This window comes from Abramis brama (assembly GCF_963993115.1).
Source record: "Abramis brama genome assembly, chromosome: 16".
In the NCBI taxonomy this organism is placed as follows: domain Eukaryota; kingdom Metazoa; phylum Chordata; class Actinopteri; order Cypriniformes; family Leuciscidae; genus Abramis; species Abramis brama.
The window spans coordinates 34,500,365-34,516,929 of record NC_139978.1 but is presented as its reverse complement, the minus strand read 5'-3'; the positions used below and the strand labels follow the sequence as shown (position 1 = coordinate 34,516,929).

The 16,565-nt window shown below is 38.4% G+C and overlaps 1 protein-coding gene across 3 annotated transcripts in view; it reads right to left on the bottom strand.

Annotated features, from left to right (window-relative positions):
* The window catches only part of bicdl1 (BICD family like cargo adaptor 1), a 43,419-nt gene that overhangs the window by 15,438 nt on the left and 11,416 nt on the right, over positions 1–16,565 (bottom strand). For all 3 annotated transcript variants that reach the window (XR_014603086.1, XM_084087725.1, XM_084087726.1), the window contains exons 3-4: positions 9,847–9,963; positions 866–1,012 (exon numbers count right to left, since the gene is read on the bottom strand). Coding sequence is in view for 2 of the 3 variants with exons in the window: in XM_084087725.1 (XP_083943851.1) it covers positions 866–1,012; positions 9,847–9,963 (264 nt within the window). In the remaining variant the exon portion in view is untranslated. The remainder of the gene's footprint in view (positions 1–865; positions 1,013–9,846; positions 9,964–16,565) is intronic.

The following is a 16,565-nucleotide window of genomic DNA, read 5'->3' as shown; positions in this document are numbered from 1 at the left end:
GAAAATTAAAAGATTATATTTTGCTGCAAGAAAAATAAAGGCTATTTTAGGACCATTAAGAATTTTTGTATTATTGCATTATTATTAATAATTAAATAAGACGCACTGCAATCTTTTCACTTTTTTATGGCCCGACATTCTAAGCATAATAAATTTCAAATATATGTTGTAAACAGTGTGGCTTCATGAAATATAATTTTTATATTTAAAATATATTTCACTTAAACCTTCAAATATCAAAATATATTCCAAAATCTAAATATTGTGTGTAAATCCAGTTTTATATTTGTATATATATATATATATATATATATATATATATATATATATACAAATATAAAACTGGATATTATATATATATACATATATATATATATATATATACACACATTTTTCCCGACAATATAAATATATTTAGATTGACAGATTGATATAAAAATGGCTCAAAAATATATAAGATACCTCTAAATATATTTCAAAATATTAAAAAAAAATGTTTTAATGCATCTGATTTTTTCCCCCAAATTGTTTTGCAGTATATACATAAACAATGCAAGGTACATTTGAAGAAGCTAAATATATTACAAGTTTTTTTTTCAGAGAAAATAATATATACTTTTATATTATAGAAATAATATTTTACTTTAAAAATATTTTCATAATTTCTATTTATTTATATTGATATTAAATGTATATATATATCTTTTTTAACCCTATTCTTTTCATGTTTGAACATTTTTTTATTTATGGGATTTATGACATGTATGGTTATTAGTTGCCAGTCCACTCATATACAGTTTTGCTTCTCGAGTTGTTTAGTGAAAACCCCTGATGAATAAGATGTTTGTGTGTAACGGCCGCTCACCTGTAAGTCCTTCTCCTGACACTGTTTCTCCAGCACCTGCGTTCGCTCTCTCAGCTCGTCCACCGTGTTCTGCATCTGATCGTTCTCCTCCAGCATGGCGTTCACACGTCGCTCCAGTTCCTGCTTACGCTCCGACAACATCTGTATCTGCCCAACGAGAGCGGGAAACACACCATCATCATCATCATCATTCTGAGCTATTCAGACCAAAACATCTGCAAACTTTAAACATAATGCTTGTCTTAAAGAGTCAAGATCACAAAATATCTGAGCCTTTATCAGGTTTTCAAGAAAAACTCAAGTGTGGTTTATTGGATTAGGTTCAACTCTCGTGTTGTTGGAATGCTGTGTTGCCAGGCTTCATCAGTAGGGAGTCACGGACACCTCCACAGTCAGGAATGTGCGCTTGATAACGAGAATATTTCTGCTGAAAACAGCCCTGTGAAAATGCTGTTGTTTTTCAAGTATCATTAGTGTCTCACTGGTTTCTCCTACACTGGTGCAGAAACAATTTTCACACAATAAGTAACACATTCATTAATTGAAATTGAAAAAAACACACACACAAAAACCAAATAGTATCACTGCAAAAAAATGCTTTTCTTACTTAGTATTTTTGTCTTGTCTCCAGTCCAAATATCTAAAAATACTTAAATCAAGATGCAATTACTAGACAAGTAAAATTACAAGATATTGTCTTTAAATAAAAGTGAGTTCTGCTTAAATCAAGCAAATTTATCTGCCAATGGGGTAAAAAATATTTTTTTATTTTAGGCAAAAAACTCTAAATTCTTTCAGAAAAAACAAGACATAATATCTTGTCATTTTACTTGTCTAGTAAATGCATCTTGATTTAAGTATTTTTAAATATTTGGACTGGAAACGAGAAAAATACTAAGTAAGAAAAGCATTTTTAAGCATTACATTCAGAATCAGTATTTTATTTTTTATTTTATTTTGATTATAATTGTATTATTATTTTGAATTAGCTTTTATTTTTTATATTTTAAGTAATGTGCTTTTGTTAATTTATTATTATTATTATTATTATTTAGTATTGCTATATAGGTTTAATTTTTCCATTTTAGTTTTAGTTAGTTTCCGTTTTAATGTATTTCCACTAAATAATTTTAGTGCTTCAACTTCAACTTATTTCAGTTTATTGCCAAGCAATATTTAATTTTTTTTAGTTTTTCAACTAATATTTATATTTTATTTTATTTCAGCTTTATTTCAATTAGCAGAAATGATTCAATAGTTTCAGCCAACAATAATAACCCTGATGTGAATCTAATGAGAATCATTGAGAATTAAAAAATCCGGCTGCACATAAGTAAAGCGAATAAAGAAAATTTGAAGAGGAGAATGTGTTTAATTGTCTTGAAAATAATCTGACTGGTCCTAAAATAGGTTTAATTTACTTTAGGCTGCATATAATGTCTTGTTTGCTTGTTTTATGGTGAAATGTGACCTAGACAAGGTAGATCCCTAGAAAAGTACCTCAAAAAAGAGTGGTGATGTGTGTGTGCAGCGCATGAAATGAACATGAGCAGAAGTTTTGGTGTCTCTCCCTCATGTTATGACCTAGATCTGCTAACCTAGTTCAGCAGCAGCACTGAGGGATTCTGTGTGATTAACCGCACGCCACACCTGGACATTTAATGCGTACTTCTGCTTATCTTCAAACTTTCATTTAAAATCAGCCGAACTAGACAGTGACACTGGTGTATTTATGTTCTGGTCGGCCCAGAAGCGTCACGGATTGGAACAGACGCCCATTTCTCCCTGTCTGGCACTGGCGGTATTTTCGGGAACACCCAGACATTGCAGCATTTGCTCTTAAAATAGAACAGAAGTTTTCCTCGCTCGAGTACACACACTTCACATGGGAGAATTGCTACTAAAGAGCCTTGAGTATCGCTTTAGTGAACTGACAGGATGATCTCTGCTTTCATGTTGTTTACACCAAATTCTGACCCGGCCATCTAAATGTTGCAGCAGAAATCCAGACTCATCAGACCAGGCAAACATATTTTTCCCAATCTTCTATTGTCCAGTTTCAGTGAGTCTCTAGTTTTTTGTTCTCAGCTGACAGGAGTGTCATCGGTGTGTTTCTTCTGCTGCTGGAGCTCTTCTGCTTCAAGGTTTGGTGTGTTGAGTGTTCAGAGAAGCTCTTCTGCTTCAAGGTTTGGTGTGTTGTGTGTTCAGAGAAGCTCTTCTGCTTCAAGGTTTGGTGTGTTGTGTGTTCAGAGAAGCTCTTCTGCTTCAAGGTTTGGTGTGTTGTGTGTTCAGAGATGCTCTTCTGCTTCAAGGTTTGGTGTGTTGTGTGTTCAGAGATGCTCTTCTGCTTCAAGATTTGTTTAGTTGTGTGTTCAGAGAAGATCTTCTGCTTCAAGGTTTGGTGTGTTGTGTGTTCAGAGAAGCTCTTCTGCTTCAAGGTTTGGTGTGTTGTGTGTTCAGAGATGCTCTTCTGCTTCAAGATTTGTTTAGTTGTGTGTTCAGAGAAGATCTTCTGCTTCAAGGTTTGGTGAGTTGTGTGTTCAGAGAAGATCTTCTGCTTCAAGGTTTGGTGTGTTGTGTGTTCAGAGATGCTCTTCTGCTTCAAGGTTTGATGTGTTGTGTGTTCAGAGAAGCTCTTCTGCTTCAAGGTTTGGTGTGTTGTGTGTTCAGAGATGCTCTTCTGCTTCAAGGTTTGGTGTGTTGTGTGTTCAGAGATGATCTTCTGCTTCAAGATTTGTTTAGTTGTGTGTTCAGAGAAGCTCTTCTGCTTCAAGGTTTGGTGTGTTGTGTGTTCAGAGATGCTCTTCTGCTTCAAGGTTTGGTGTGTTGTGTGTTCAGAGATGCTCTTCTGCTTCAAGGTTTGGTGTGTTGTGTGTTCAGAGATGATCTTCTGCTTCAAGATTTGTTTAGTTGTGTGTTCAGAGAAGCTCTTCTGCTTCAAGGTTTGGTGTGTTGTGTGTTCAGAGATGCTCTTCTGCTTCAAGGTTTGGTGTGTTGTGTGTTCAGAGATGATCTTCGGCTTCAAGGTTTGGTGTGTTGTGTGTTCAGAGAAGCTCTTCTGCTTCAAGGTTTGGTGTGTTGAGTGTTCAGAGAAGCTCTTCTGCTTCAAGGTTTGGTGTGTTGTGTGTTCAGAGAAGCTCTTCTGCTTCAAGGTTTGGTGTGTTGTGTGTTCAGAGATGCTCTTCTGCTTCAAGGTTTGGTGTGTTGTGTGTTCAGAGAAGCTCTTCTGCTTCAAGGTTTGGTGTGTTGAGTGTTCAGAGAAGCTCTTCTGCTTCAAGGTTTGGTGTGTTGTGTGTTCAGAGATGCTCTTCTGCTTCAAGGTTTGGTGTGTTGAGTGTTCAGAGAAGCTCTTCTGCTTCAAGGTTTGGTGTGTTGTGTGTTCAGAGAAGCTCTTCTGCTTCAAGGTTTGGTGTGTTGTGTGTTCAGAGATGCTCTTCTGCTTCAAGGTTTGGTGTGTTGTGTGTTCAGAGATGCTCTTCTGCTTCAAGGTCTGGTGTGTTGTGTGTTCAGAGAAGCTCTTCTGCTTCAAGGTTTGGTGTGTTGTGTGTTCAGAGATGCTCTTCTGCTTCAAGGTTTGGTGTGTTGTGTGTTCAGAGATGATCTTCTGCTTCAAGATTTGTTTAGTTGTGTGTTCAGAGAAGCTCTTCTGCTTCAAGGTTTGGTGTGTTGTGTGTTCAGAGATGCTCTTCTGCTTCAAGGTTTGGTGTGTTGTGTGTTCAGAGATGATCTTCGGCTTCAAGGTTTGGTGTGTTGTGTGTTCAGAGAAGCTCTTCTGCTTCAAGGTTTGGTGTGTTGAGTGTTCAGAGAAGCTCTTCTGCTTCAAGGTTTGGTGTGTTGTGTGTTCAGAGAAGCTCTTCTGCTTCAAGGTTTGGTGTGTTGTGTGTTCAGAGAAGCTCTTCTGCTTCAAGGTTTGGTGTGTTGAGTGTTCAGAGAAGCTCTTCTGCTTCAAGGTTTGGTGTGTTGTGTGTTCAGAGATGCTCTTCTGCTTCAAGGTTTGGTGTGTTGAGTGTTCAGAGAAGCTCTTCTGCTTCAAGGTTTGGTGTGTTGTGTGTTCAGAGAAGCTCTTCTGCTTCAAGGTTTGGTGTGTTGTGTGTTCAGAGATGCTCTTCTGCTTCAAGGTTTGGTGTGTTGTGTGTTCAGAGATGCTCTTCTGCTTCAAGGTCTGGTGTGTTGTGTGTTCAGAGAAGCTCTTCTGCTTCAAGGTTTGGTGTGTTGTGTGTTCAGAGAAGCTCTTCTGCTTCAAGGTTTGGTGTGTTGTGTGTTCAGAGATGCTCTTCTGCTTCAAGGTTTGGTGTGTTGTGTGTTCAGAGAAGCTCTTCTGCTTCAAGGTTTGGTGTGTTGTGTGTTCAGAGATGCTCTTCTGCTTCAAGGTTTGGTGTGTTGTGTGTTCAGAGATGCTCTTCTGCTTCAAGGTCTGGTGTGTTGTGTGTTCAGAGAAGCTCTTCTGCTTCAAGGTTTGGTGTGTTGTGTGTTCAGAGATGCTCCTCTGCTTCAAGGTTTGGTGTGTTGTGTGTTCAGAGATGCTCTTCTGCTTCAAGGTTTGGTGTGTTGAGTGTTCAGAGATGCTCTTCTGCTTCAAGGTCTGGTGTGTTGTGTGTTCAGAGATGATCTTCTGCTTCAAGGTTTGGTGAGTTGTGTGTTCAGAGAAGCTCTTCTGCTTCAAGGTTTGGTGTGTTGTGTGTTCAGAGATGCTCTTCTGCTTCAAGGTTTGGTGTGTTGTGTGTTCAGAGAAGCTCTTCTGCTTCAAGGTTTGGTGTGTTCAGAGAAGCTCTTCTGCTTCAAGGTTTGGTGTGTTGTGTGTTCAGAGATGCACTTCTGCTTCAAGGTTTGGTGTGTTGTGTGTTCAGAGAAGCTCTTCTGCTTCAAGGTTTGGTGTGTTGTGTGTTCAGAGATGCTCCTCTGCTTCAAGGTTTGGTGTGTTGTGTGTTCAGAGATGCACTTCTGCTTCAAGGTTTGGTGTGTTGTGTGTTCAGAGAAGCTCTTCTGCTTCAAGGTTTGGTGTGTTGTGTGTTCAGAGAAGCTCTTCTGCTTCAAAGTTTGGTGTGTTGTGTGTTCAGAGAAGCTCTTCTGCTTCAAGGTTGGGTGTGTTGTGTGTTCAGAGATGCTCTTCTGCTTCAAGGTTTGGTGTGTTGTGTGTTCAGAGATGCTCTTCTGCTTCAAGGTTTGGTGTGTTGAGTGTTCAGAGAAGCTCTTCTGCTTCAAGGTTTGGTGTGTTGTGTGTTCAGAGAAGCTCTTCTGCTTCAAGGTTTGGTGTGTTGTGTGTTCAGAGAAGCTCTTCTGCTTCAAGGTTTGGTGTGTTGTGTGTTCAGAGATGCTCTTCTGCTTCAAGGTCTGGTGTGTTGTGTGTTCAGAGATGATCTTCTGCTTCAAGGTTTGGTGAGTTGTGTGTTCAGAGATGATCTTCTGCTTCAAGGTTTGGTGTGTTGTGTGTTCAGAGATGCTCTTCTGCTTCAAGGTCTGGTGTGTTGTGTGTTCAGAGAAGCTCTTCTGCTTCAAGGTTTGGTGTGTTGAGTGTTCAGAGAAGCTCTTCTGCTTCAAGGTTTGGTGTGTTGTGTGTTCAGAGAAGCTCTTCTGCTTCAAGGTTTGGTGTGTTGTGTGTTCAGAGATGCTCTTCTGCTTCAAGGTCTGGTGTGTTGTGTGTTCAGAGATGATCTTCTGCTTCAAGGTTTGGTGTGTTGTGTGTTCAGAGATGCTCTTCTGCTTCAAGGTCTGGTGTGTTGTGTGTTCAGAGATGCTCTTCTGCTTCAAGGTTTGGTGTGTTGAGTGTTCAGAGAAGCTCTTCTGCTTCAAGGTTTGGTGTGTTGTGTGTTCAGAGAAGCTCTTCTGCTTCAAGGTTTGGTGTGTTGTGTGTTCAGAGATGATCTTCTGCTTCAAGGTTTGGTGAGTTGTGTGTTCAGAGAAGCTCTTCTGCTTCAAGGTTTGGTGTGTTGAGTGTTCAGAGAAGCTCTTCTGCTTCAAGGTCTGGTGTGTTGTGTGTTCAGAGAAGCTCTTCTGCTTCAAGGTCTGGTGTGTTGTGTGTTCAGAGATGATCTTCTGCTTCAAGGTTTGGTGAGTTGTGTGTTCAGAGAAGCTCTTCTGCTTCAAGGTCTGGTGTGTTGTGTGTTCAGAGATGCTCTTCTGCTTCAAGGTCTGGTGTGTTGTGTGTTCAGAGAAGCTCTTCTGCTTCAAGGTTTGGTGTGTTGTGTGTTCAGAGATGATCTTCTGCTTCAAGGTTTGGTGAGTTGTGTGTTCAGAGAAGCTCTTCTGCTTCAATGTTTGGTGTGTTGTGTGTTCAGAGAAGCTCTTCTGCTTCAATGTTTGGTGTGTTGTGTGTTCAGAGAAGCTCTTCTGCTTCAAGGTTTGGTGTGTTGTGTGTTCAGAGAAGCCCTTCTGCTTCAAGGTTTGGTGTGTTGTGTGTTCAGAGAAGCCCTTCTGCAGACCTCATTTGTATGGAGTGTTTGTCTGAGTTACTGTTGTCTTTCTATCAGCTGAACCAGTCTGGTCATTCTCCTCAGACCTCTGGCATCAACAAGGCATTTTCTCCCACAGAACTGAAGCTCACTGGATATTTCCTTTTTTTCTGACCATTCTCTGTAAACCCTAGAGATGGTTGTGCATGAAAATCCCAGTAGATCAGCAGTTCCTGAAAACTCAGACCAGCTCATCTGACTCCAACAACTACGACACGTTCAAAGTCACTTAAATTACCCGATGCTCAGTTTGAACTTCAGCAGATCATCTTGATCATGTCTACATCTACACTGAGTTGCTGCCATGTGATTGGCTGATTAGATATTTGTGTTAACGAGCAGTTGAACAGGTGACCTAATAAAGTGGCCTTGTTCTCATTCACTAATTCATGGAGAGAGAGAGAGAGAGAGAGAGAGAGAAAGAGAGAGAGAGAGAGAGAGAGAGAGAGAGAGAGAGAGAGAGAGAGAGAGAGAGAGAGAGAGAGAGAGAGAGAGAGAGAGAGAGAGAGAGAGATAAACTGATCCTGTAAATCCGCTCTGGTCTGACGGACAGCACATCCCTGTATCGACCACTAATCATGGGCTAATTACCCTCCGCAAGTAAACCCTCACACTTCATCTCAGTACTGTGTAGATCTCTATATTCTGAATAAACTATGGTATGAATAAATCAGTGATGAATCAGATGCTATTATTATGGTACTTTGATATACAGTGGGGTCCAAATGTCTGAGACATTGAATCTGTTTTTACACTTTTTTTCTTGTTTTGTTTTTTTTACTTCAAAATTTCACATTTAATTCAATGTGTTTCTTGTTGTTTCTTTGTAATTATTTGTGAAATTTATTTGCAATTTCTAAGTGAAAATTGTTTCCTATACCAATTTTTTAAACCCTTATATCTGATCAAAATATAGTTGAAAATATTTGAAGAGACATACACATGCATACAAAACCAGACATGCATTAGATGTGGATGTACCGGTATGTATGAAGAGTGTTTTTCTCCCCTCTTTCAGCATTTCATTTTTTTCTCCTAGACATTGATAAGGATAGTAGGTTTCTTGCTCCGGAATAGTTTAATTTTTCATGATCGTTTTCGTTCCTCTCTCTAACTCTTAATCAGACTGGTTTTGCAACTGTACCTTTAAGACTTCTCTACATAAATTATGTTTGTTATTATTGGCTAACTTCTGATCATCAGGTTGGTCCAAGTTGCTGAATGATGAATAGGTGTTGATATGTAAATGTAGGAGGCGCTTGATATGTTCATATGTGCTCATATGTTAATGAGCTTGTGCTGTCGCAAATAAAACACTCTTCTATACAAATAATATTTTCTGAATCTTCTAGACACATTAGTTCTGTTCCAAAACCGTGAGCTTCCTTGCTGTCTATTGTCTATATGCACTCAAAAATATGTATACGTCATTTTATGATTAATAAATGTCCGTAACTCACTGCTTAACTACCATAGTACGATGCATCGTTAAAGAAATCATCTAGCAATAGTCACGACTTTTTTCTGAAACCGTATCGAGTGCAAATTTGTCGTTCAACCACTTAAATTATCAAATTTACACTAATTTTACACTCAAATTAATGTCAGATTTTTGCTATAAATTACGGACATGGCATTTGATGACTAATTCATAGTTAGTTCTTAATGATGCCAATCTCATTCAGTAATTATTGATTGCATAATAAGGAACTACCTCAGTCCAAAATTTGATATTACTTACTGATTAGTTAAGCTTGTTTCCATATTAATTAATATTAGTTATTAATAGTAGCTGAAGTGTTAATATAGTACTACTCATTAGTCCTGCATTACTTCCTGCATAGTAACATATTAATATTAACGATGGACCATTATGCTAAAGTGTTACCCTTGTGACTATAGTTGGCTAATGATGCTTTTGGGAAACACACCACTGGATGAATGTTTTCACTGAGCTTGTCGCAATGCATTCTGGGATCGCCTTCTCTATGAAGGACACAAAGTGCAACATTTTTGTAAATTGCGATCTTGTTAGGGAGATCGCTATAGGTTTTGAAACAGAGCTAATCTACAGATCCACATTTTTCCGCTTGATAGTTTCCTCCGTTCAGAATTGAACAAAGCTTGAGATAGTTCTTCTGAATAGACCAGCGTCCATTGATGACGGCCCGTGAAACTCAAGCTGGCATTGTTTGTCCTGCGCTGTCACATCACAGACTCCAGGAGCCAATTACATGTCCGTCTTTCAATGATGAGTTAGCGAGAAAACTGACATAACGGAGCAATCAGGATATGATCCAGCAGCGTTTTGCATTGCACAATGAGATCACATCACAGAACACACACACATCCAGAATGAGCATGCAGAAAAGAGGAAGCGGTTCATGAGCACTTACTTCAAGCCCTTGCTGTTTAGTGCATGATACAAATAATCATTTGAGGAAGGAAAACAGAGGAAAGCAGATTTTTAAATATATCATGGTGTCATGACTCTCTGTAAATAAACAAGATCCAGATCCCACAATGCCTCACCTCGGCCTGTAGGGTCTCGAGGCGCATCATGTGCTGGTTGGTAGAGATGCTTTTCTCTTTGAAATCATCTCGTAAAGAATGAACCTGAGTAGACAACTGTTTCTCCACCTCGGCGGCCTGTGGACACAAACACAGAAACTTCTGTTAGCTTCCCGTAGACGTCTGGTCTATATAGGCTACTTGTACTGTATGTGCAGCATGTATACTGTGAATAGTATATAAACTGCCTGTATGAACGGATTACCAGGACATTTGCCAAAATGTGCAGTGCACAACCACTGGATGAATTTGGAATTGCACTTTGTATTAAACTTTGCAGCCAGTGTGTGAGATACTGTATCCCACAATGCAATGCACTTGACTCTTTATTTCCAGGGTCTTTTTAAATTATGATGATTATGATCATTTTTGTGTCCCTGGATTTAACCTTTTTTTAATTTAATTTTTTTATTCTAATTTCTTTACATTTTATTATTATTATTTTATTATAGGTTTACAAGGTACTCAAACCACTACGAGCCACTGGATTTAACTTCCACAACTGTGATTTAACTCTAGGGCCGTTCACAAAAATAACAATTTATTTATTTCATTTATATTTTGATATTTTAACAAAATCTGGTTTACAAAGGCTGCATAATATTGCAATTTCTGGTACTATGATCATTTTTAGCAATTAATTTAAACTATTTATTATTATTTTTACTTACTTACTTACTTACTTACTTATTACTTTATATATTTTTACAAACCTTACAAGGCACTGGGCTGATACTATGACTGACTTTGAGACACTGTATTTAACAATTTGTTTATTTTATTTTATTATTATAAATTGTTGTTGTTTTACAAAATCAGGTTTATAAGATATCCAGCTGATACTGTGAGTGTTTCTGAGCCACTGGATTAGCTAAAGTTTGCCAGGTTAATGGCATTAAGTTATTCAGAGGTTTGTTTGAAGAAATTAGTAGCATGTTAAAAAGACATTGCTTGATGACCAGCTGAGCCTGTTACAGGAATTAAGAGCTGATTTTTAACCTTCCGACTATCTTCATAATGTTAGCACACGCTTTCTTAACAGTAAGCCTGCTAACGTTATATTATTTCATCCAGAAATGTAATAAAACAAAACCGAAGCCTGTTGCTGCCCTAATAATCTGAGCATGAGTCATATTACAAAGAAACCCCACCTACACACACACACACGCACGCCCCCAGACTCACACCCACACACACTCATTGATCACACTTGGCATTTTGTAGCATCTGTAGCAGATTCCAGCAGAGATCCCTGTGTGTGGATTGGACGTCTGCGATCAGGCCACTGCAGCTGTGAAACACTCATTACCATCAGCAAGACTGCAGTCGCTAAACTGACTCACTTCATCTGTGACTGTCACCACGGCAACCCACGCCACGAGTCCCGGCTACGCGCAAACACGACTATGACACTCACGACCGTATGAACTTTGCTGCTGGAATATCTCGCACTGAATATGTTTTAATCTGGAATTCTATCAGATTATGCACAGGATCCAGTAACCTGCTGTACACTGTGATTTAACTCTAGGGCCGTTCACACAGAATGCGTTTTTGCATCACACTGCACTGCTTTTCCAACGTTTTTCTCTGTAAACATGCTCTAGATGGATGTCTTTCGCCATTGTGACAGTCAAAACAAACATTAAAAGAAGTTCAATTGAAATGACTATCATATCATAATCATATATACACAGGAATGCACATAGTCACATGCCACTCTTTATTTATAGAGTGCAATGAAGTAAATAAATAAATAAACTGAGCTACAAGCTTGTTAATTTATAGTATTTGCTTCTGCTGAAGCCGTCAGCCCGCATTTTTTCATTTTATTTTTAAAATTGTTTAACAGTGGAATTCCTGTTGACAAACTACATTTCCCATGATTCTGTAAAGAAAATTCAACCAATCAGAGAGTCGCAAAAAGCAACACCAAAAACGCCAAAAGATCTCTTTAGCTCCACCCACTTTAGTGCTGTGATTCACCTCAAAGCTGATTGGCTTGCTTCATGGCTTATAATTCTTTAAACAAGACTATATTTAAAATGGGAATCAATCATCAATCCAAATTATTTAATTCCGACTGAAACAGAAATTGTCCATTTAAACGTGGCTACTGTTAATATGTGAAATCAACCCAAACAAACTCATTGCTCTGCCCCCAAAACACATGAACAAGAGTGGATGTCACTTTATCATTGCTGAAACGAAGCAAAACAATGCTCCGTGAAAAATAAAGCGAAGATGACGAACGAACGACAAAAAATTTACATACAGTATACAAGATTATTTACAAGCAAGAGCTCGTATAGAGCAGAAAAAACACAACCAGCGCTGGTTATAACCCTTCTTTTTCCAGTGATATTCCTCTGACCTTTTGGCCGTGTGTCCACCAAAGCGTATTTAGCCAGCTGAAAACGCCTAGCTATGAGCGCTTGAGAGCGTTTTAGCAGCGCTGCATTTTTTTCAGTTGAGACACTTTGCTTGTTATGATCAGAGCCGGACAGTAACGGAGTACATTTACTTGAGTACAGTACTTAAGTACAATTTTGAGGGATCTGTACTTTACTCGAGTATCATTTTTGGGGAGTACTCATGACTTTACTCAAGTACATTTGAGAGGCAAATATTGTACTCTTTACTCCACTACATTTCTATCCGTAACTGTGAGTACCCGTTACTTCTTCTAAAAAAAAAAAGAAAAAAAAAGGAAAAAAGAAACATCTCGGAAACCCTCAATTTGTTGTTTCCCTCTCAAATGTGATTGGATTGTGCAGGCGCCACTGATTTGGACAGCCTATCAGCAATCACCTTCAGCTTTCCGCCAAAGTCAACTCCATGGTCAGATTTAGATAAGAGACGAAACCATGGACGAAACAATGGATGAAGGTGCAGGTCCATCCCGGGAGCGAATTTTTTTTCCCAAGATGGTAGGGGAAGACTCATGAATATTCATTAGGGAAGTCATCCCTGATTGGTCTTAACCCCAGTGACGGGTAGGATTTAGGGGCGGGGTTAGGGAGGTCATAAGACCCCCAGTGACGGGTAGGTTTAGGGGTGGGGTCAGGGGTAGGTCATCAGACCAATCAGGGATGACTTCCCTAATGAATATTCATGAGTCTTCCCCTACCATCCTGGGAAAAAAAATATCGCAACCCGGGAATGTGCCAACCCGTGGCCCCACCTCGCCAGACTATTTCAATTTTCTGAACAAGTTAATGATAGTTTTCGCTTCAAGTGTTTGCTGTGTTTACCAATGTAAGCACTGTGGCAGTAGTAATGCAATATTTAGAAAATGTACTCTTGTACTCTTGATACTCAAGTACTTTTAAAAACAAGTACTTTAGTACTTTTACTTAAGTAGACATCTGACTGTAGTACTTTTACTTGTACTTGAGTAAAATTTAGCAAGGGGTATCTGTACTTTTACTCAAGTTATGTAGCTGTGTACTCTGTCCGCCTCTGGTTATGATACGGAATATCCGCGAAAGTGTTACTAGTATCTCATTTCACACATATTTTGTTTCTGTGTTGATTCTATATTAAAATGTCGATACAATGTAACGTATTTTCTCTGGCTCTTGTTTTAAATTATTTAGTTCTGTTATTATGCTTGTTGTTGTCGTCTGTTGACGTTGTACAAGCAGAATGTGGCGGTTGGTCGGTGTGGTATTAGTCCCGCCCCTCCTCCTCTGTGATTGGACGGTTGGGTAAAAAGTGACAGTGATGAGCGCTGCGTTTTACTCAAAGTTGAACATTCTTCAACTCTCGGTGACCTGTAAAAAACACCGAGCGCTTCAGCGTGAAAAAATGCTTAGTGTCTCGTTACACTCACGGCGCTCCCATTGAAAACAATTGAAAAAATACGCCAGCCGCGTTAAAAAACGCTTTGGTGGACACACGGCCTTTCTCTTTTGTAATGTGTGGTGGTTTCCGATCCGATACACTTTCAACTGCATCTCTCAGAAATCGCTTACTGCACCTTTACAGTGCATCTGACAAGTGACAAGTACCACTAAAAGTAACATTTTTGCACTTTTTTTTCTGACAGTGTGCATCACAATATGGCAAAGTTGTAGAATCTTAACTTTATCTATTCAGTTTTTTTTTTTTTTTCTGACAGGAGGAATCTCCTGATAAAAGAGTTTTTCTAAAATAATACTCAGCAATTTTGAAGAAACTGTTTCAGAAAGCGTCACCCATCTTGACCTCGGACTCAACTTTCTGTTCGCACAGATAAAGACTCGAGACAGATAAAGAAATGTTTTAAGAAGCAGGTTTTCACTTGTAGGGTCCTTTGACTCATATCAGATTGCTGAACTTCTCGTAAGTTTGATATTGTTTAAAGTTTAAGCCAAAAATACGTCATCAGGAATACTTTATTGCTCGGCTGATTCGTGAAACGAAAGAGAAGCAGGGAGGGAATTTGAGGGAGTTCAAGTAAGGTTATTTTAGTATTATTTATTAATATTTTGAATTAGCTTATACTTTTATATTTTCAGTTTTCATTTTAGTTACATTTTTAGTAATTTTGTAACATCCTTGTCATTTTTATTATTATTTTTTTTTTTATATTATTATTTAGGATTAATAAAAAAAAAAAATTTCAGCTTTAGTTTATTTCCAGTTAGTTATTTTAGTGCTTCAACTTATTTCAGTTAGTTGCCAAAGCAACATTTCTAATTTATGTTTAGGAGTGTAGATTTAATTTTTTCAGCTTTATTTCAATTAACAGAAATGCTTTTAATAGTTTTAGTTAATAATAACCCTGGTTGAAAGGCACAATCCGAGATCCAAAAATGACTGGCGTCTTTTAAAATAAAGATTGTGGTTAAACAGGAAGAACAGTCGTATGTATCTTCCTGTTTCTATGTTAGTGATTAGATTTTTTAAAGCTTGCATTTGCACTTGCATGACTTAACTACATTCTCAGTTATTTTTTATTAAAAAAATTCCCTTAAAAACAGCTATAAATGAGACATAATTATTACATTAAGTAATGTGGAGCAGCTCAGATCATTCAGTCTTGAAGAAGCTGATGAGAAATGTTTGAATTATTAACAATGAAATCTCTGACTTTTTGATTGTAGACTGGTGTCTTGGCAAATCTAAAATCTGAGAAGCAGGAGATTTAATTTAGCATCTCTGCTGATTCTTAATTGTGATTTTTTTTTTTTTCCCACAGGATCTAACATCATTCATAACGGCGTTTAAAACTGAAATGTAATTACATTTGCATCACCTTCACTAATGATAATCAAAGAGCCATTAGTCATGTTGGTGTCTGTCCATTCAGCAGTGTAATCTCAGTGTGAATCGTGTCTGATGTTGACCCACGGCAGACGCGCGTCTCACACACTCACTCGTGTGTATTGAGCCGCAGGCGTGTCACATGGCATGCTGTGAGGTTGCATGTTCTTTTATGACTGCGAATCCTCTTATTCTTTCATTTGTGCCTCATTTACATTACAAAGAGCATTGCTAAAGGAAACTCCTTTTTACACTCGTTTAGAGTGTCTCATTCGTTGAATCCGAGGTTGGGGGGGGGGGTCACGTTCCCATGGTAACACATGGATTTGAACATGACACTTGAGGTTGCCATAGCGATATGTGGGAATAGTGATCGGAGGTGCTGAGACATGCCTTAGTCATACTGTCAGAGGAGGATACCTGTGACATTTCTGCAATAAACTGGAGACACTCAGTAAAATGAGACCCTGGATCACAAAACCAGTCACATGTCGCACGGGTATATTTAGGGCAATAGCCAACAATACACTGTATGGGTCAAAATTATCGATTTTTCTTTTATGCCAAAAATCATTAGGATATTAGGTAAAGATCATGTTCCATGAAGATATTTTGTAAATTTCCTACCGTAAATATATAAAACATTTATTTTTGTGAGTGAATGCAGCACAATCGTGAACATAAATGGACAACTTTATAGGAGATTTTCTCAATGTTTCGATTTTTTTGCACCCTCAGATTCCAGATGTTCAAATAGTTGTATCTCGACCAAAAATTGTTTTTATGTACCTGTGGCAACAGCAATATGAACAAAGAATTTGGGTAAATGACTAGTTTTGTCTAAGGTGAGCATTACAACTAGTGCTGATATTTGATGTGATCGACACTACACTAAGTATTAGCATTGAGCATCATCCTGTGTGTCGTCCTGCGGCATTATCCTTTTCAAACTAGAGAGGGAGAAACTGTGATACCTAGCAACCACACAGAACAACCTAACCACGCCCTGGCAACACCCTGGCAACACCCCAGCATAATGGCAGTGAGTTTACTGTAGTTTTAATGGGTTTTTGACTCGACTCAGCAGAGTTAACCATAGAGATTTTCTTCTGTTTCAGAGCTCCTTCTGTCTGACCCCACAACCTGTTACCCATGTTACTTTGCCATTAATTTCCAATGCAGCCAACCAGTGAACATAATCAGTGGGATAATTTATAAAATCACTCCATCTTGATAATGAAATGTGGGTCTATTTTGTTCGGTGTCAATCTCCACTCATCCTCTCTCTCTCTCTCTCCTCATCCTCTCTCTCTCTCTCTCTCTCTCTCTCCTTATCCTCTCTCTCTCTCTCTCTCTCTCTCTCTCTCTCAACCTTTGTAATGTAATTAGTAAAATGCTTCTCTTTGATCAGATTAGGCTGCTGGGGTTTT